General features: G+C 42.4%; 2 protein-coding genes across 10 annotated transcripts in view; one reads left to right on the top strand and one right to left on the bottom strand.

Moving 5' to 3' along the window:
• Positions 1-11,996: 11,996 nt before the first annotated feature.
• On the bottom strand, positions 11,997-13,834 carry LOC128582235 (translation initiation factor IF-2-like). Its single transcript, XM_053585938.1, has 2 exons — positions 12,893-13,834; positions 11,997-12,126 (listed from the first exon to the last, which is right to left on the bottom strand). The coding sequence occupies exons 1-2, from the start codon at positions 13,832-13,834 to the stop codon at positions 12,088-12,090; spliced, it is 981 nt and encodes a 326-aa protein (XP_053441913.1). The 3' UTR covers positions 11,997-12,087.
• The window catches only part of NRG3 (neuregulin 3), a 1,182,620-nt gene continuing 1,176,357 nt past the window's right edge, over positions 13,821-20,083 (top strand). For all 9 annotated transcript variants that reach the window (XM_053585933.1, XM_053585932.1, XM_053585937.1 and 6 more), the window contains exon 1: positions 13,821-14,803. In XM_053585933.1, the coding sequence (XP_053441908.1) occupies positions 13,972-14,803 (832 nt within the window). In that variant the 5' untranslated portion in view covers positions 13,821-13,971. The remainder of the gene's footprint in view (positions 14,804-20,083) is intronic.

Raw genomic sequence — 20,083 nt, 5'->3', positions numbered from 1 at the left:
TGCCTAGAAGTTGATGTCTGCTGACTGATCAGAGGTGGGTGTTGGTTGCTGCAGGGTGGTGTGCCATATTCATTTCTTAAAATAAGAACATGAAGTTTTCTACCATTAATTGACTTTCCCTTTCACAAAATATTTCTCTGTAGTATGGGATACTATTTGATAGAATTTTGTCCACAGCAAAATGTAGGTTTGAGAATAGGGTTAAAAGTGCTGGGCACTAGGGACAGAGTGATCTGGGAAAAAGCCAAGCATTACTGTTGGCCCTGAGTATTAAAAACAATACTCACCAGACACAGCATACTGTCTCAGCACTAAGTCATAGTCAGCAGTGATAATAAAAAGGCAAAACAGAAGTACAGTAAACAGAATGTGTTAAGAGTTAAATCATGAAGTTAAAGAAAAACTACTTATTTCTTAACCTTGACGCTCTTTGAAGCTTGCTGCTGTACTGTGCTTTCTCATGCCTGAGGTTGCAGTAAAAGTCTGTGAGAGTAGTTGGGAGGAGTTGCACCCTTGTCTTTCTGGGTGGAGTGTTTGTTGGTGTTCTCCTCCCAGCGCCCCTAAGTTCAATGCAAAAATGCACTGAGTAGGTGTTATTTATTTGCATCACATCACACTGACAGTAGAACTTCTTTCAAAATGTGAGTTAATCCTTTCAAACCCTACTTCTTCTGTATCGACTAAGTTTATGTATATTCTAAATACTTTGTTGTTATTCCAACAATATTCACAGCGTCTTTACCAGGTTTAGATTTCGTATTAAGAAACCACTTTCTGGCAGTGCCTGTGGCTCGAAGGAGTAGGGCGCCAGCCCCATATGCCAGAGGTGGTGGGTTCAAACCTGGCCCTGGCCAAAAACTGCAAAAAAAAAAAAAGAAACCAATTTTATAGCAATCAATGTAACCTGGTTCTGTGTACCCAATGAATACCCAATGATAAAAAAAAAAAAAAAAGTAAACCACTTTCTTTACTCATCTATAAGAAGGAACTCATCCTCCATTCACATTTTTATCGTGAGATTTCAGCAAGTCAGTCACTTATTCAGGCTCCACTTCTAATTCCAATTCTCTTGCTATTTCCACCACATCTGCATTTACTTTCTCCCCCACTGAAATCTTGAATCCCTAAAAGTCATCCATGAGGGCTGGAATCAAATTCTTCCAAATTTTTGTTAAGGTTGATATTTTTATCTCCTCTCATGAACTGTAAATGTTCTTAATGGCATCCAGAATGGCAAATTCTTTTCAGAAAATTTTCAACTTACTTTGCCCAGATAAATCAGAGGAATTACTATGTATGGCACCTACAACCTTACATGATTTTTTTTTTTTAAATAGCATGCCTTGAGGTTGAAATTACTCTTTTGTTTATGGCCTATAGAATGGATGTTCTATTAGGAGGCATAAAATCAACATTCATCTCTTTGTACATATCTGCCAGAGCTCTTGGATAACCAGATAAAGTATCAATGAGCAGTAATATTTTGGGAAGAATCTTTTTTTATTAGCAGTAATTCTCAACAGTGTGCTTAAAATACCCAGTAAACCATGTTGTAAACAGATGTGCTCTGTTGTTCCCTTTATATAGCCCAAGCAACATTTTCCTTTTTTCCCTACACTCTCCCCTCCATTGCTGGAAACTATTATTGTTAATTCCTGCGTCTATTAGTTAAACTTCTTGGATTCAACATATAATTTTTATTTGTATTTTTTTGTTTGTTCTTTTGTTTTTTTTTAGTGATGGAGTTTCACTTGCTCAGGCTGGTCTCAAACTCCTGAGCTCAAGCAATCCACCTGCCTTGGCCTACCAGAGTGCTGGGATTACAGGCATGAGTTACTGCACCCAACTTGATTCAGCATATAATTGAAATCATAAATTGTTTTTCTTTCTGTGTCTGGCTGGCTTCATTTACGTTCTCCAGGTTCATTTAGGTCACAAATGACAAGATTTCCTTCCTCTATATGGCTGAATAAAATATATATTATATTCTATTTATCTATTCTCCCATTGATAGACACTTAGCTTGATTCCATATCTTGGATGTTGTGAAAAAATGCTGCAGTGAGCATGGAAGTGCAACTCTCTAAGATGCTGATTTCATTTCTTTTGGATATATATGCAGAAGGGGACTACTGGATCATACCAGAGTTTTATTTTTAATACTTTAAAGGAACGCCGTACTGTTTTTCATAATGGCTATACTAACTTACATTCTCACACACATCCTTTCTAACACTAATTAACTTTCATATTTTTTATAATAGTCACTCTAACAGGTGTGAGATCATATGTTTTTATGGTTTTAATTTTCATTCCCCTTATATTTAGTGAAGTTGAGCATTTTTTCATATACTTTGTTGGCCATTTGTATGTCTTCTTTTGAGAAATGCTCTTTAGATCTTTTGCCATTTTTTAATTGGGCTTTTTGATTTCTTAATGCTGATTGCTTGAGTTCATTACATATTTTGTATGGTAACTACTAATCAAATCTGTTATTTACAAACACAGAGTGGCTGTAAAGTGCATGTGCAATTTTAAATTGCATGCAAACTTTATGGCCACTCTGTATATTCTCCTATTCGGTTGGTTGTCTCTTCACTGTTATTTCCATGGTGGTGCAGAAGCTTTTTAGTTTGATGTAATCCCATTTATTTATTTAGTTTTTGTTGCCTGTAGTTTTGGTCTCCTATCCAAAGAAATCACTGCTAAAACCAATGTCAGGGAACTTATGCCCTATATTTTCTTCTAAGAGTTTTATGACTAGTACATACAATCTATTACTATTTTGTAGGTTCTTAACATGAGAGCTCTCATACATAAGGCAATAATCTGCAACTAAAATAATGATATGAATGACTTTGAGGAGTTGCCACATCCTCAGGTATCCATCAGGCAATAAGCAATCTGCCAAGTTCATACAGAATCTATTTGCTCCTTTGGATTTCATTTCAACGCTGTTAACCAGGCCACCACCAACAATAGAAAGAACTGAAAACGTGGCTACACAACATGTAATTTTAAAATTCCTGACCCCAATTGCATTGAAACGAGTGAAAAGCATGACATAAAAGATCCTAAAGAAATGTGTTTGAGCCAGCTGAAGGAACTGAAACAAGGATTGGCTCCAAATTAGCCCTCTCACCTCTCCCCTAACCCCACAGGACAAAGAATGACAGCACAGACAGCATCTTTCCTCTTGGTTATAAGATTGCCCAAGGCAATGGCTTTCAAGGAAAGGTACTGTGACCCTGAGAATGTGCACACCGGAGAGCATTTGTTTGCTATTGGGAGACAAGTATGCTGATGGAGCAAAGGAAAGAAGTCTGACATATTACCAAAATAGTAAAAAAAAAATTTTTTTTCACATTTTAGTTTGAGATTTTGTCAGTAGTGAGATTTCTATATATTCTGTATCATCCAATTTAAAGTGACAAAAGCAAACAGCAAATTTTCATAGATCACATTAATTGACAGTACTTAAATACTTTAAATATATGCCCAGTGCTTTACAATTTGCAAACTAGATTAACATTTGCTTTCTGTGTGAACATCATAATAATCCTGGACACAGGCAGGGCTTCTCTCATTTTATGGACAATATGATTGAGACCCAGAGCCTCTCCTAAAAGTTTTAGATGAAGTATGATTCAGACCTATGTTTCCTGCCTAGTTATCCAATGCATTCTCCACGGCCCATCTCCTTAGTCACACCAAAGAATCAAGAACTGACTGGTGGGAGTTTCAACTTTCCTCATTGCTCTCTGCACACATACTTTCTGTACTCATCGGGCCTTTGATACCTGTGTTTTCAGGAATTATGTGTGACCGTTGGTTGAGCTCAACTGAAGTATTTGCAACTCAGTCGAAGGCTCCCTTGGAAGCGCAGTGAGACAGGACAACTTTGATGAGCGGTACTGTCTCTCTTCAGGATGACACTTCGGACATCATGCCTAAAAACAAAAGGCAGAATAACCCCATGGTGTTCCATCCTGCACACATTAAATAAATAGATAAATACAATAAAATAAAATTAAACAAAAAGAAAGAACATTTCTTTCTTTGACATTTTTTCTGTAGGAAAAAGTAACCACTTAGAGAATTTGAATGAGGCAAAGTTTGTCTGAAAGCTTTAAAGATGAAAGGTATTGCTTTTTACCCATTAGCCTCATAGGATGATGAGACCCTGAGTCTGCCTTGCTACTTCAAAGGTTCACTGGAGCACAGTTTTCAGGAAAGGCTGCCTGTATGATTACTTTGTGAAGGAGTACAATTCCCTCCAGGCCCTTCCTTCAACACACTTGTTGATTGCTACAACTTTTAGCGTTCATCAAACTTTTTGACGTAAATTCTAAATCTTTAGATTTCTAGAACCCTCTTGTAAATTTCCATAGAAAACATCAGGTATCTTCTGTCATTCTTCAGACCAAGATTGAATTTCTAGGAGTTAGACTAGAGTTCCAGCCTCTTCCTTAAATATATATGCTTACCACCTTGGTGAACACAAGTTAAAGGTGCATTAGGGATTTAAATTCTAGAAACCAGTCTTGCTAAGAGCTATCTTGCTGCTGAGGCAATGGCCCAGAGAAGTCAGATGTGTGTCCTGGAAATCATGTAGATTATGAATTGTGCATTTACTTCTTAGGATTCCCAGAGAAGGAAAGGGCAACAGACAGAGCTAAGGGTCAGATGATAAATAGCGTGTAACTATTTGCAAATCTGCCTTAAAGCAAGAGAGCACAACATATCTTATTCTGCTTGGGGAATATTTCCTAATAGAAAATTTCCCATGGAGTTTATTTTTTCATTATGTTATTCCCCAAATAATAATTCTGAGATTTTTGCCCAATATTTTCTTAATCCTTAAACCATTAACTATAAATAGTGCTGTTTTTGTTTTTGATCTTATCCAACGAGGTAAAGACTAAAAATCATTTCCATCTGCAGTGATTCAGGGGAAGTCAGAGTTGGGCACATTTTCTTATTCTAGTTCCTGATGGAGAGTTTTTCATGAGGGCAACCATCAGTGTACTTGGTCACCATTGTAAACTCTTGTCTGCTTCTGAAGCAAAGTCGATAAAATGGAAGGGAGTTGGTCTGACTGATCTCTCAGTGGGGTTGACTTCACATCTCTCAACTCCGTGAAATTCCTTTGAGTAAGTAAGCCTAAAGACTTTTCCATTTTTACTTTCTGTCTCCTACATGGATTTGAAATAAAATTATTACTCTTGAGTAGACAGTTCCCACCAATTCATAAATATGATTCCATTTCTATTCCACCTCGTCTCCTAGATACTTAATGCAAAAACTGCTTACATGCACACTTACTTCTTTAAAGATAATGACAAACACACACAGAGTGACATACACACACACCAAGAGTGGCACTCACAAACAAAATTATTAGTCAAATGTGTTAGTCAAGTTGTCACAAGTAATCTATATTCAACTGTATTCAGAATACAAGACATTCTCACATTCTTCCATTCTTCCATTAATTAAAACCATGATTTTGGGGGACTTTGAACGGAAAAAAAAAATACTCCCAAGGAAAACAAGAAAAAACTTTGACATAGTTTGTGTGTTTTATAAATTACATGGGATCATATCTGTGGCTTTAAAAGATTTACTGAGATATAGTTTTGCAGCTTCTAAGTTCTAAAATAGCCTGTAACTGCTAAGCTAAGTAGACTATTAGGAATGTTTTGTCAAACTCAGATACATTTTTATGACTAGTCCCTGTGGTATTCCTGAACTTTCATTGTTTTTGATAGATACTAAAGACTTGTGGGTGAATTAACTTCATATTTTACATGTAAGGAATAAAGCATAAATCTATAGAACATGTTATTCTTATGTTTACTAATAATTATTAGCACACACACACTATTACGATGCTAAAAAGAGAACCGTAATTGTATGTCAGTGTCAGTGTTAGACTTTACCTGAGCCTTGTAGTCCTAGAAAAGAGCAATGCTGAACAGAACTACGACTCCTAAGCAGCTATGTAGACAATTCTGAACAAAACTCTGGAGTCAGTTGGTAAATTCATCACCAGCTAGTCCTTGAATCAGCTTTTTCTTGTTACTATCCACATTTGGTTTCAGTGCTCACACCGCCATGGTTACATACACACATAAATACACATTTGTACCTTTGTTCACTTCCTTGTTTAAAATGCTCAAATGCTCATATCCTGCCCCATATGCCGGATGTGGCGGGTTCAAAATCAGCCCTGGCCAAAAACTGCAAAAAAAAAAAAATAATAATAAATAAATAAAATAATAATAAAAAATAAAATAAAATAAAATAAGGAATCATCTAACAAGTTGTAAAAGTCATAAAGGCAGGATAAAGGACAGGTTTCCTAAGTCTTCCTTAGAATAGGAGTAGGTCTTGGTAGCCTTTTTGGTTCAGCTGATATTTTTTTGGTTGCAGCTGATAAACAAACTAGGTGATGATGTAAAACTTTAGCTATGATACAGTATGTCCTGAATGTCAAAATTTAAGCACAAATAGACATAACCCTAAAAAAAAAAAAGATTCACTACTCCTTTAATTCTCTGTGGATTGTCAGAGCTGTTCATTTAATTTCCCTTTTCTTTTGCTTTTCATTTTTTGATAACATTAGTATTTACTGGAATGTTTATTAGAATAAATAAAGGAAGTTAAAATTAAAGAAAAAACAAAAGCTAGGTGGTGTTTTCCTTTCTTCTTTCTCAATTAAAAAGCACTAAGGAGGTGTTGTCCTCTCAAAATACACCTTCTTAGAGATAATGGATAGGCCCCCTCTACTATGAACTATTAACAGTTTTACTCTTTGGTTATTTTATTTTATTTTATTGTTGGGAATTAATTGAGGGCATAAAGAATTAGGTTACACTGCATTTGTCAGGTGACATCTGTCTTATAATTGTGTCCCTCCCCCAAGAGGTGTGCCATACACTGTGACCTCCATCCCCCTCTGCCCCCCTCTCCTCTCATTCTCTTACTCCCTACCATGTGTTAGCTCATCTACTGCCTTCATATAAGAATTGAGTACATTGGATTCTTGCTTCTCCATTCTTGTGATGTTTTTACTAAGAAGAATGCGGTCCCACTTTCTTGGTAATTTTATAGGTTTCCTTTGAGAAGACCACATGTGTAGAAAGTGGGGGTGGCTACACACCAGGGAGGGAAGGCACTCCTCACCTGGGGCTATGAAGTCAATACTTCTCTTTATTGGCCTTAACGCTCACACTACCCACCAAGATCCATCTTGTTAATAGCAACAGTGGGAACTCCTGTGAATATCTCTTGCAAAACTTGTTGGAAAAAGTAGATTCCAGGATTCAATCCTGTAATCCCTCTACTGGGCATATACCCAGAAGACCAAAAATCACATCATAACAAATATATTTGTATCAGAATATTTATTGCAGCCCTATTCATAATTGCTAAGTCATGGAAAAAGCCCAAGTGCCCATCGATCCACGAATGGATTAATAAATTGTGGTATATGTACACCATGGAATATTATGCAGCCTTAAAGAAAGATGGAGACTTTACCTCTTTCATGTTTACATGGATGGAGCTGGAACATATTCTTCTTAGTAAAGTGTCTCAAGAATGGAAGAAAAAGTACCCAATGTACTCACCCTTATTATGAAACTAATGTAGGACCTTCACACGAAAGCTATAACCCAGTTACAACCTAAGAATAGGGAGAAGGGGGAAAAGGAGGGGAGGGAGGGGGGAGGTAGGTGAAGGGAGGGGGATTAATGGGATTACACCTGCGGTGCATCTTACAAGGGTATATGTGAATCTTAGTAAATGTGGAATGTAAAGGTCTTAGCAAAATAACTAAGAAAATGCCAGGAAAGCTATGTTAACTAGTGTGATGAAAATGTGTCAAACAGTCTATGAACCAAGTGTATGGTGCCCCATGATCATACTAATGTACACAGCTATGATTTAATAAAAAAAAAAATAAATTGGAAAAAAAAAAGTAGATTCCTTAGATAATGCTCCACATAGGCGATTTGGACTTTTATTAAATAATAATACTCGCTGCTACTTCTTCTGAGCCTGCATTTTTGGATGACAAAGCACATGCCTGTTGGTGTGATTACACAAAACATCTCTTCTATACTCCCAAGGTCTTAATCCATTTACCATTTCCCCCAAGGCCATGAGAACTCCACACTTCTAGCGATATAATACCAGGGTGCTCTTTCACTAGCTGTGGATTCTCTGAATTGCGCAGTCACTTTAGAAGCCAGTCTGGCCAGCAAAATCCCCATATTCTTCATAACGTCTGCAGGAATCTGGTGTATTAGGCTGTGTGATCATGGTGGCCATTTCAAAAGAAAAGAAAATATTTTTTTTCCTCATAGTTCTCAGCAAGTAACCTTATTTGCTTCTATGGGCTTTTTTTTTTTTTTAGACAGAGTCTCACTTTGTCACCCTCAGTAGAGTGCTGTGACATCCTAGCTCACAGCAACCTTTAACTCTTGGGTTCAAGTAATTCTCTTGCTTCAGCCTCCTAAATAACTGGGACTACAGGCACCCACCCCAATGCCCAGGTATCTTTAGAGCTGGAGTCTTGCTCTAGCTCAGGCTGGTCTCTAGGTCACGTTGGTCTCAAACTCAGGTGGATCCACCCACCTCAGCCTCTCAAAGTGCTGGGATTACAGGCTTGAGCCACCATGCCTGGCTTTCTTATGGGCTCTTGATGCCTTTTGCCTTAAGACCAACCCCAAAATATACTTGAAAATCACTCACTCAAGTCATACTATTCATGACATCTCAACTCTGAGTGCTTGTGTATCATAGTCAAATAATGAAATACAAAAATTATATAGAATAGAAATAAAAACATGGCAAAGTGGAAAATTCCAGTTCTAATCATATCCTAGTCACAAAAGACAATTGTAACAATATTCAAAGACTTAAGGTATTTGGAATGTCACCAAATTGCACTATCATAAATTAGGAAATGCTGAGCACTGTAGAAGAAGATGTGGATTTAGAAGTTTTGAATAAGGCACTAAGAAAAAAGAGATTTGACATTTCAGTAGGAGTTGCCAGTAGGCAATACCCAAATTTCGAATGATCAGAAACAAAGGTTGGTTCGTGTTCTTCTTTCTTCCCTCCAGACCACAAACAGGATTTCATTGGACAATTTACTCTCCTAGATCAGATCAGTGTAAGTGAAGCTGCAGGAATAGAAGGGGAGCAAGGCTCGCTCTCTGAAATACTACATTATATGTGAGGATAAACATCTTTGTCCAAAGCTTCATTATTTCTAAGAAAGGCAGCTTATTACAGCTGCATTCAGAATGAGTTGATGTGATTTCATGTTTGTATAAAGAACACTTTGGCTTCATCTCACCTATGTTTTCTGGAAATCTGTACTTTTCTTCCTTAGAGTTGGGATGAAATCTTCATAACACTCTTTGGGAGAAAACAAACAGGTAATTTTCCACAATTTGTCACTGGTTTACTTCGTGCATACACTATAGGGATTCCCTGTTAAGCTGTTCAAGGATCCCAAAATCTGCCTTGGTCACAACTACTGGGACCTTAGGCCACAGTAGCTGACATGCCCGATAGGACCTTAACTTCTTGACTTGTCTAATATATTAAGATGTATTAAGAATTTCAGTATGGATTTAGAGTTTCCTCTCCTACCTTCTAATCTCTTCTGAGGATATGAAGATTTTCAGGTGCTCCACATCTATCTCTTATATTGTGTCCAGTAATTTATTTTTGATATAGATCGATCATCAATAAAGAAGAGTGGAAATTTTGGCATCAGACTTATACCTGACTTGAAGCAAGTTGTTTTGCAGTTGAAAACTGTCACTTGTGATGTGCTCAGAACTGTGCCTGGTATGTGCTAATAGATTATATGATTTGTCTTTTGTTTGTTTATTGTCAGTCCCCCTCACAAAATAATAATAATAATAAGCTCTGTGAAGGCAGGGACCTTCAGTTTGTTCTCTGCTGTAACCTCTCATTTTCAACTGGTGAGCCATGAGAGGACTCAGGTGTGTTGTGAAAAAATTTTAAATATCATCAATGATTTTATTTTTGGAAGAAGTTCAAGGCACATTAAGTATATTCTTTTTTTTTTTTTCACTTTTTTTTTATTAACATAGTTTAAGTGTGCTGTGGAAGTTTAACTATAGGTTCAAGTGTGCCGTGAGATAAAAAAAGGTCAAAACACACTGCCCTAAGACCTAATTGATAGTAGGTTTCTACAACAAGTGAGCTGAAAGAGAAGGGATGAATGTGTGGGAAAGCAGAATTTGTCTCAACAGAAAGACTTTTTGAGTTATGTATATTGACAGCCTGGCTGGTCTTCCCCAGAAGTGTCTCCTCCCCTATAGCTCCAGATGGAACCAAAGTAACTGCTGGGCTGGGACATTTTATAAGATGACACATGTGAAATGTTTGGCCACTAAGGTCATTTCCAGCCCCGTAGTTCTAAAAATGAGCCTTTATCAATGAATTTGCAATGGAGGGAAGCCTGGACAGTCATCTTGTAGAGACAGAACGTAAATGACTAGTAGAGATGGTACTAAGACTCTCAGCCTGGGGATAGTGGGGCCATTGAATGAAAAAGTGAATTTCAATAGAAATGCCGATTTGTGGGCAAACTTTCTGCAAGGTTAGAAATCCCAAGTTCAATCCCAAGATGGACTACATATGAGATATTTAGAAGGTAATTATAGTCAGGTAGATACAGAGTTCAGCAGAGGCTGATGTGTGTATGCTCATCTATTTGTTACAATAATCTACGCTTCTCTCTATAGGATAGGAAGATACTGATCATGAATAAAAGATGCCCCAGGTGAACAGTCTATTTAACTGTACAATTTCATACAATTATGTAGAATGTAGGGATTATAGCTTCATTCACAGTTAAGAAAATGGTGGCCCAGAGAGATTTCATTGCTTAGAAGGGGCAGAACTCTAACTTGAATCCCTCTCTTAAGAGTCTGTGTCTGAAGGTTTCTCCACTATCCTGCTTCAGTGAGCTGTGTCATCAGCATGAAGGTCCTCTTTACCATAGGGCTGACTGGCTGCTCATGAGCACTGGGACGGTCCACCAAGTGTCCTTGACTCAACTGTGGACACTCCCCCCAACACCCCAATTCCTGTTCCAGTGCCTACCACCTGCTACCAGGGAGCTTCACAATAAAACTGCAAGTTAATGATGATTCCACTAGCCAAACTTTCTTGGATGGGCTGGTACATCCTGCTCCCCAATACCAGGCTATCAAAGCAATGGTCTATTTTTTTCCCCTTCTAGTGATGATGTTCATTGTGAGAGCAGCCAGTGGGTAGTTCAGTGCAATAGCTTGGGATCTGGGGGAAAATGAGCTCAACAGGGATCCATGCATAAGCTGCTAAAGCCAAGTGGAAATGAGAAGAGGAGGGAATTTGGAGAGGTAGATGAATAAGGCATTAGGGAGCACTCAGGGAACATGGTGTGAATGCTGGCGGACTGTGGTTTCAGGAAAGGGAGTATTTGCCCAGCTGCAGTGTTACAACATCTCTTCACACACTGGATTGACTCCAGCAGGCAGGGAAGTTGGGAGAGACCACAGGAAGGGGCAAGGGGATAAACTAGAGTGTTCTGGAAAAGCAATTTTCTGTTTCAAATAGCTAAAAGCAGCACCTGCTATAACTCCAAAGAGTTCCATGGGAAAGCGTTCTTTTTTTTTTTTTTTTTTTTTTTTGCTATACAAGAAAGGCGAGGCAGTAGATTGCTAGCACTCACAGAAGGTAGAGAATGGGTCAGTTTTTACTTAACAGAACTGTACTTTGCATTGGAAAACCGAAGGACTATAGATTCAAGAGTTTTTGCTATTTTTTTTTCCACTTGCAATTTTTGAAAACCATAATTCAGCACTACTGGATTAGGGCATGTTCTATCAAACTAAAAATCAAAAGCTTTCCCATGGGGAAAGTCTCAATGTTATAGCTGAAAGAGGTGACAGCCGCATTACCGCCATCAAAAATAATTTATTAACCGTCTCTGTGCAAAGCACTCTGGCAGGCACTGAATCCCAGGGGCTTCCTGTTTCAATGAATCCTCTGCTATCCGCAGTCTCTTCGCTGTACCACTGAGCTCTTCACCTGAGAATAAAATGGATACCTTGAAAACTTCATCTTTGTCGAGACTATTACAGGACAAGAGAATGTGGGCTGCAACATCCGCACCAGACATTACAGGAGAGGCGTATCAGGAAGCTGCCATTCTCAACCTCTTGTACTTGGTGCTTGTAAATAAAACACACCTCCTCTTTGGTTTTTCTCTTATAGACAAGGAAATATACCGACAGTTGGCAAACTCGATTTTGCACCATCAGCACATACCATGCTGACGCTGGGTCTTTACCCCTTTTTTCTTTCTCCTCTTCATTTCCCAGGCAGGTACCACATTGCACCTGAAATAGAGTTTACACAGGTGCCTCCCTAACCAAGGGAAGAAATCGGCAACGGAATTCGGGATACCAAACCTAAATCGCTTTTTTTACATTTCACTTCTCACAAGCATTTGCCTCGTGACGTGTGTGTCTATACTAACATCAGCCTTTAAAGGCAATACTTTTTCAAAAAAGCTAAGTTTTCATAAAAAACCATCCAGATATCTGGCAGGTCTAATTGCACAAAGGTCGCCAGCTTCACCCGCATCTCTCAGGAACCGGGAGGCCAAGGTGGCTCCCCCTCCCGCGGCGCCCTCCCACCCGCCCCCGCCCCTGCCTCGTGGCGTCAGGCTCTGACCCCACCGGTCCGCACAGGGGACAGGATCACAATCGGTGGGTAGCTTCTTTCGCCAAGCACCCCCAAACGGGGGGTTGCTCCGATCATTTATTTATCTTGTGCGCATTTAGAAACCCACCATTAGGTGTTGGTGGGAGGCGCTACTCTGCCCGAATCCCAGCCCGCCGCGGCAGTTGGGCGCACACACTCGCATCCGCCCGGCTGCCGGAGTCCCCCCCGAGCCGCCTCCAGCCCGGGGTCCGCGTTGCCAGGGATCCCCGACGCGGTCTCCTGCTTCTGCTCCCCACGCCCGACCCCGCAGGGCGCTGGGGCTGTTTTCGAGTCCTCTGCCTGGTTGTCGGGTTCCCTCGGAGGCGGGTCGGCGCACACCCTCCGCGGGCGCCCGGTGCGCCCCCGGCTCGCGGCAGCGCCGCTCGCTGGAGTTTGACTCTCGGGCGGCGGCGGCGGCTGTGCGGAGCGGCGGGCGGCGGGAGCGAGGCGAGCCGAGCCGGGCCGGGCCGCTAGCCCTCCGCGCTGCGCTCGGATTGGTCTCTCCCGGAGAGTGCTGGCCGAGGGTTGGCTGCGGGCCGGCTGAAGAACAGGTGCACCTCACCGCCCCGGCTCGCGGAGCAGCCGCCGACGAACGCAGCGCGCCGGGCCGGGCGAGCGGCTGCCAGGCCGGCCCTCTGTGTCGGAATGCGGCTCGGCGGCGCTTGGCACCCCGCGGCCGGCCGGCTCGGCCTCTGAAGGCGAGGCGAGGACGGGTAGCGGCGCGGGCGGGCGCCCCAGGGAGCGGGCCGGGCGCGGTGCCCCGAGGATGCCGGCGTGGCTGGAGCGCACGCAGGAGGCGGGCAGTAGCGACAGCGGGCGCGGGGCCCCGGCGCGCAGGAGGCCGCTCGGCGGGCTGCAGACGCACCCCGCCGCTCCCTGACCGACCGGCGGCGCAGGGGGCCCGTCTCGCCCCTCTTCCGAGCTCCTCGCCGCCCCCTCCCCGGCCCGCGTCCCCTCCCCCGCGCTCTCCTCCCCGCCCGCCGCCCGCCTCTCGGGGGGAGGGGCGTGGGGGCAGGGAGCCGATTTGCATGCGGCCGCCGCGGCCGCTGCCTGCGCCCGAGCCCGCTGCCGCCGCCGCCGCCGGAGCCCGCGCCCGCGCCCGGCCCGCGCGGCCCCATGCCTCTGGCGCGGCCCTCGGGGGGGCGAAGGTGAAGACCGGCTCCTAGGATGAGTGAAGGGGCGGCCGCTGCCTCGCCACCTGGTGCCGCTTCGGCAGCCGCCGCCTCGGCCGAGGAGGGCACCGCGGCGGCTGCGGCGGCGGCAGCGGCGGGCGGGGGCCCGGACGGCGGCGGCGAAGGGGCGGCCGAGCCCCCCCGGGAGTTACGCTGTAGCGACTGCATCGTGTGGAACCGGCAGCAGACGTGGCTGTGCGTGGTACCACTGTTTATCGGCTTCATCGGCCTGGGGCTCAGCCTCATGCTCCTCAAATGGATCGTGGTGGGCTCCGTCAAGGAGTACGTGCCCACCGACCTGGTGGACTCCAAGGGGATGGGCCAGGACCCCTTCTTCCTCTCCAAGCCCAGCTCTATCCCCAAGGCCATGGAGACCACGACCGCGACCACTTCCACCACATCCCCCGCTACCCCCTCCGCCGCCGGCGCCGCCTCCTCCAGGACGCCCAACCGGATTAGCACCCGCCTGACCACCATCACGCGAGCGCCCACTCGCTTCCCCGGGCACCGGGTGCCCATCAGGGCCAGTCCGCGCTCCACCACAGCACGGAACACTGCGGCCCCCTCGACGGTCCTGTCCACCACGGCCTCTTTCTTCAGTAGCAGCACGCCGGGCTCCCGGCCCCCGGTGCCAGGAACCCTCAGTACCCAGGCCATGCCCTCCTGGCCCACTGCGGCATACGCTACCTCCTCCTACCTTCATGATTCTACCCCCTCCTGGACCCTGTCTCCCTTTCAGGATGCTGCCACGTCCTCCTCCTCCTCCTCCACCTCTTCTTCCTCCTATACCACCACCACACCAGAAACTAGCACCAGCCCCAGATTTCGTAAGTAAACACTATCTCAACTATCATTTACTACTGAGTTTCCTTTCTGCTCTATTGCTGTCTTTTCTCCTCGCCGCCTGCCTTTTAGCAAGCCCCCTCCTCCTTCCCAGGTTTGGGGCACAGAGTGAGAGCTAGTTAAAACTGGCTGGAGGGGGGAAAGGAGCCAGTCAGTTCTGGTCGTGTTGGGAGGGAAGATGGGGGTGGCAGGAAGGGGAGAGACACTATCAGTCTCCTGGGGCTCTACTTCGTTGGGTCCCGAATAAGAATAGATCGCCTAACCCCTCCAAAGGGTTAAGGCGAGTGCGATGCCTCCTACTGCAGACCTGCTGGCGAGCTCCCGGATCCCGTTCTAGTGGAGGGCTGGGGAGGGAGGGAGGGAGGGCCTTCCCCGCCCGCCTCGAGGAAGGGAAGAAAGCACATACGAATTGACCGACGATAAACCACCAAGGGAAGTTATTGCCATGTGCGGGAAACCATTCGGTGGAGATACTGGTAGAATGTAGTTGAAGACGCTTCTAGCAGCCCTTACGGGAGTGGGGACCAAGAAGGGTTAATTAGAAGGCATAGGGAGAGGCAGTGAAAGAAGGCGATCCACGATCCACGGCAGGGCTCAAGTGATCATCCCCCAGCCTGTCCGTGGCCATTCCAAGGTGTGGAAATTGATTCTGTGTCCGCCCAGAGTGAGTTAACTAGCAGGAAACGTGAAGGGAGCCCTGCAGAGCTGCCACCTCTAGGGTCCTAACGAAGGAGTTTTTCCAGCTCTACCAAGCCTTTGCTTTTGTTTCTTTTCCAAAGGTCGGGTGTGATCCTTATCTCCTCTCCCTCTGTGCCTGAAAAATACAGGGGGGTTGGGACAGAGTTTCCTGCACTCAGGTGTGAGAAGAACCAACCCCTTTGAAACATGTCATCCTTTGAATGTAGCACCTTCAACGTGGGCTCAGTTAGTGCCAATATTGGCCAGTTTACCCAGAGCGTGATAGCTTTCTATTTATTTATATAGGAGGTGTGTGTTTCTCTACATTTTTATAAATGTTTTAGATGACTAATTGGCCTCCCACCCCCTACCTTGTTCTTATTCTAGGGAAATCTCGGGAACCTTCTTTATCTGATCTGATCAGGACATGGGAACAGTTTGTGCAACCTGTGAAGGTTATTTAGGACAAACCCCAGCCTACCAGGGTCAAGTTGTTTGCAAGGCTGTTTCGCAAAAACTGTCTGGTTATGTTGTCTTTATATTATATTGATGTTTTGAGCCATACCGTATGGGGGAAAGGGAGAATGCTCATCATTAACTCTTCAGTGTTAATGATGCTGACAGGAATATACACCAGGTCTGCTTACAGTCAGTTATCTGGTAATTTTCATATCCCTGGTCTGTGATTTTTACCCTGGGTATTATGTAATCCTAAAACTTCTGAAAAAGGATTTAGTGTATTTGTAAGTAAGTTCAGGAGAGGGGCAGGAAAAAGCCCCTACCCTGCTTTGGAAAAAACAGGCTAGAAGAAAATAAATTGGGAGACAGGCAGGAGAGAGGAAGGAAGGAATCTAACCGAAACCACAATGGCAGGAGAGCCTGTAACTTGCTGCTTCTCTCTCCTTTGGCTTCAGCAGTCCTTTTTGGGAGCCCGTTTTCTCAGGAGGTGTTGAGAGTCTACTCTCAACACATTTAGCTTGAGTGTTGTAGAAAAATAAAGGCTTCACAAGTGACTGTGTGAGCATATTTGGTGGAGATCAGATTTTGATCTCCTGTTTTGATGCAGTTGATATGAATAATGGAGTGTGGGTATACTTCCAAACCGTGTGTGTGCGTGTGCGTGTGTGTGTGTGTGTGTGTGTGTAGAGAGAGAGAGAAAAGGGGGTGCCGGCACATGGTGTGGGTATTTCATGTTCTTTCTCTTTCTCAATTGATTTCCCTGCATTGCTCTATTCTGGAGGTCTTTAAAGAAAAGCCCAAGGTAATTATTTCTACCCCTCCATGCTCTCTTTCTAACATTCTGTAGAAGGGAATGGCAGCCTGTTTAATAAGTAATGACTATTGACAGCACTCTCAGCCCTAAGGAAAAGGGGAAAATCTGTAAATGGTATTAATGTTCACAGAGACATATAAGCAGTATGTGTTTTATATATATCTGAAATCCAGCTCTTTTTCATTTTGAAACCATTGACAAGAAGTTGAATTAAGGCATATACCACAAATATGCCAGATCTGGCAGAAATTGACCTGGTTTGCATATACCAACAAGGGAGATTCTAATGAAAGGTAGATTAGGTAGTTTCCATAAGGTGAGTTTAAATAGGTAGATTATATAGTAATTTAAAGGGAAAGAATGGTTTAATTATTTTTTTCATCCAAAAATGTAAGATGATTAACAAAAGGAAATTAAGATTTCACTTGCAAGATTATCAGTGTGGCTACTGTATGCTGAGAATGGCCTCCATCACTGGCATTCATGTTTTCACTGGTTTTGATTATGTCACTAAAGTTTCTGGGAGAGAAATTCCCTTTTCTCAGCTCCTACCTCCATAGTTTTTCTTTTTCTTTTAAGGAAAGTCTTGGATCATGTTTGAACATTTGAACGTGATTAAGGCTGATTCTCTGTTTATTCAAGACTAACCTGCAAGTTCTTTAATGGTCAGGATCTTTGCTCTTGAACTGAACATCTCAAGGCTCTTAGAAAGAATGGCTTTGTGTTCATCTTAGACCAGTCAGAAGGTTTCTGCCTATAAAGGCAGCCCAGCTCTGCAGGGTGGAAGAAGCTGGTTCACAGAGAATAGCACACTTGCTCATGGATAATAGGATTTTTTTGAATTAACAGCTGTGGGGAAGGCCCAGTTTCAGAAGACTGTGTCTCATTTTTTGTAGGATTAAAGACAAAGACAGATTGGACTTGGAAAGCAGGAGGAAAAAGGAGTGAAACTGTTCTGTTCCCATCCTCTACTCTTTAGTCCATGAGTTAAACCAAAAGTTTCTTCAGTGTTAACTGGGATTCTTGGGTTCCTGCTTGCCAGATACTTGCCTGCATTTCAGATTCTTTAAAAAGAACTATCTCAAATATATTGCCACTAGGAAATCATTTCACCAAAAAGACATCTTTGAAGCATTTTAGTGTCTGACAATGTAGGTTATTTTGCAAGTATTTCAAGCCAAAGGGAAGTCACTGCAGAGAATAAAGGAAGAGTGAATCTGACCAGTGTGCCATCAGCCTTCTCTTTGTACAGTGCACTAAATTGTGTTCTCTGATTTGATATACATATGTAGCATGTTACCAGTGCAAATGTGAATTGTGTTAGTGAACTGGAATTTTTTTACTAAGCCGAAAGCACGGTTTAACAGGTAGTAGACCAGAGTCACCGGCTAAATTCAAATATTAAAGACAAAGAGCTAAATTCAAATACTACAGACAGATGGGTTACTTTAGAAGTTCTATTTGGAAAGTTCATTTCAATGAATAAGATCACAAATATTGAATAGCATATTTAGAGAAGAAATAAATGTAAAATGTAGCATTAATGTTTAACCATGGTAGGGAGGCAGTTTTAATCAAGTCTATTTAAAAACTTTACCTAATTAGACCTATTGTAACTTTTAAGAGAACTATGGGTCAAATCGACTGTTTTGCTATTCTTTTCAAGGTCTTCACCCCCTAAAAATGGGTCCTTTTGGTAGCTTTCTGCCACATAAGCACCCTCAAATATAATTTGTTTAAATAAAGTTATTTATATACATTGTGTTCTGTCTACATGACTCAAAACATTCCAACACAGAAGGTACTGACCCTAATCATGCATCTCACTTTTGGCATGGTAGCCAAAGTGAGAAGATTGAGAGCTCAAGATCAATATTTCTTACGAAATCCAATTGAGAGCTTTTTTATGAGTACATGCTACAACCCGAGTATGTTTTGATTTCCTTTGGCCTTAATACAGATTACAAGACTTTTCTGCTTTAATCAATTATACTGTACAGTTTTGCTCTTTGGACACTTAGGTTGCACTTCATGGTCCTAATAAAAAGGTGGGGGGGAGTGGGTCTCGATTGGCAAAGGCTATTTTTAGGGCCCTTTCTAGTTTGATCTCTCTGCCTTGAGACAGCGTGGTTTAAGCATTCCTCCTCAATTCTTCATGACTGAGAGAAGGGATTGGAGGTGTTATTGCTAATTGACAGCCCCTTTTAAAAGTTTGATAGGTGAATTGAGCCATCTCTTTATTTGTGCAATTTCCCTGATAGACTTTTTTTAAAAAACACATAGCTTTGATCCACAAGCTTGTGAGAAGGGAAAAATATTAAAAAAAAAAAGTGCTGGTTAGTGGTGATTTTGCTCAGTTTTTCTATATCCAGACTGGGGCACAACAGAAGTGTTGGATATTTTAATATCAGTGCCATCCTGGGAGAGCCAGTGTGTAGAGAGACAGCATCTCTCTTCTCATGTAGAACTTTTCCAGCCCTTTCCTCTCTTCGTACCACAGTGAGGAGAAAGCTGATACCAACTTGCTTTTGTAGAAATTCTTTCCTCATAACCTATCCAGTGCCAGACATATCTCAATCTTCTATCTGTGATGTCAGAAATGGAACATGAAAGTTGACCCTGAAATACATATGAAAGGGAAGAGCCATAAATCAAAGTCTTTAAAATGCATTTGAATTGCTTCTGAATAGAACTGAAATTTATGTTTCTTTCTTTCATTTGTTTTTATCTTCAGATTCGTGTGTTGAGTAAGACACAGAACTGGTGCTGCCTTGACAAATATCACTGAGACATTTTGAGATGCTAGAATTTTTACTTTCCTACACTGAGAAGTGTTCCATCCAGAACCATGTATAATAAATACACAGTGAAGGCAGGCAGGGGGAATGGGCTTGGTTTGAAGCCTTGTAATATCAGGATCAAAACATACCTAAATAGATGTTTCCTGTTCATGCAGATATAAATGGAAATCATCAGATGTACTTAGTTTGACTTTCCATTTTCACTCCTCTTTTACTGAAGACTTCTTATATTTCTACTTTCCCCAGCATTTTATAGTTGAATCATGGCTTTGACTGAAGGCTTCTTATAGGCTTTTGATTTTTTTTTTTTTAAGAGCTCTTTCTTAGCCTGTAGTATAAGCAGTCAATATTCTTAATTATCTCCATGTCATTTGAAGTTGTTTTAAAAGTTAACCCTTTTTGTAAGACATGTTAGTTAGACTGCATGGAGTGGATACAGAAATTTAAGAAGGAAAATTTCTACTCAATTGTTAGGTAATTGAGTTATTAAAATGTCTTGATGCTGTAAAATA

Source organism: Nycticebus coucang, chromosome 3 (genome assembly GCF_027406575.1).
Source record: "Nycticebus coucang isolate mNycCou1 chromosome 3, mNycCou1.pri, whole genome shotgun sequence".
In the NCBI taxonomy this organism is placed as follows: Eukaryota; Metazoa; Chordata; class Mammalia; order Primates; family Lorisidae; genus Nycticebus; species Nycticebus coucang.
The sequence above is the reverse complement of the archived record's forward strand: the minus strand, read 5'-3'. Positions and strand labels throughout refer to the sequence as shown.

What these genes read in the sequence shown, in the direction of transcription:
- LOC128582235 (XM_053585938.1), bottom strand. Translation starts at nt 13,834, where the DNA reads ATGCAAATCGGCTCCCTGCCCCCACGCCCCTCCCCCCGAGAGGCGGGC. An exon ending in CCTCCCACCAACACCTAATG is followed by an intron (nt 12,127 to 12,892) that starts GTGGGTTTCTAA and finishes TTTTATTCTCAG; the next exon opens with GTGAAGAGCTCAGTGGTACA.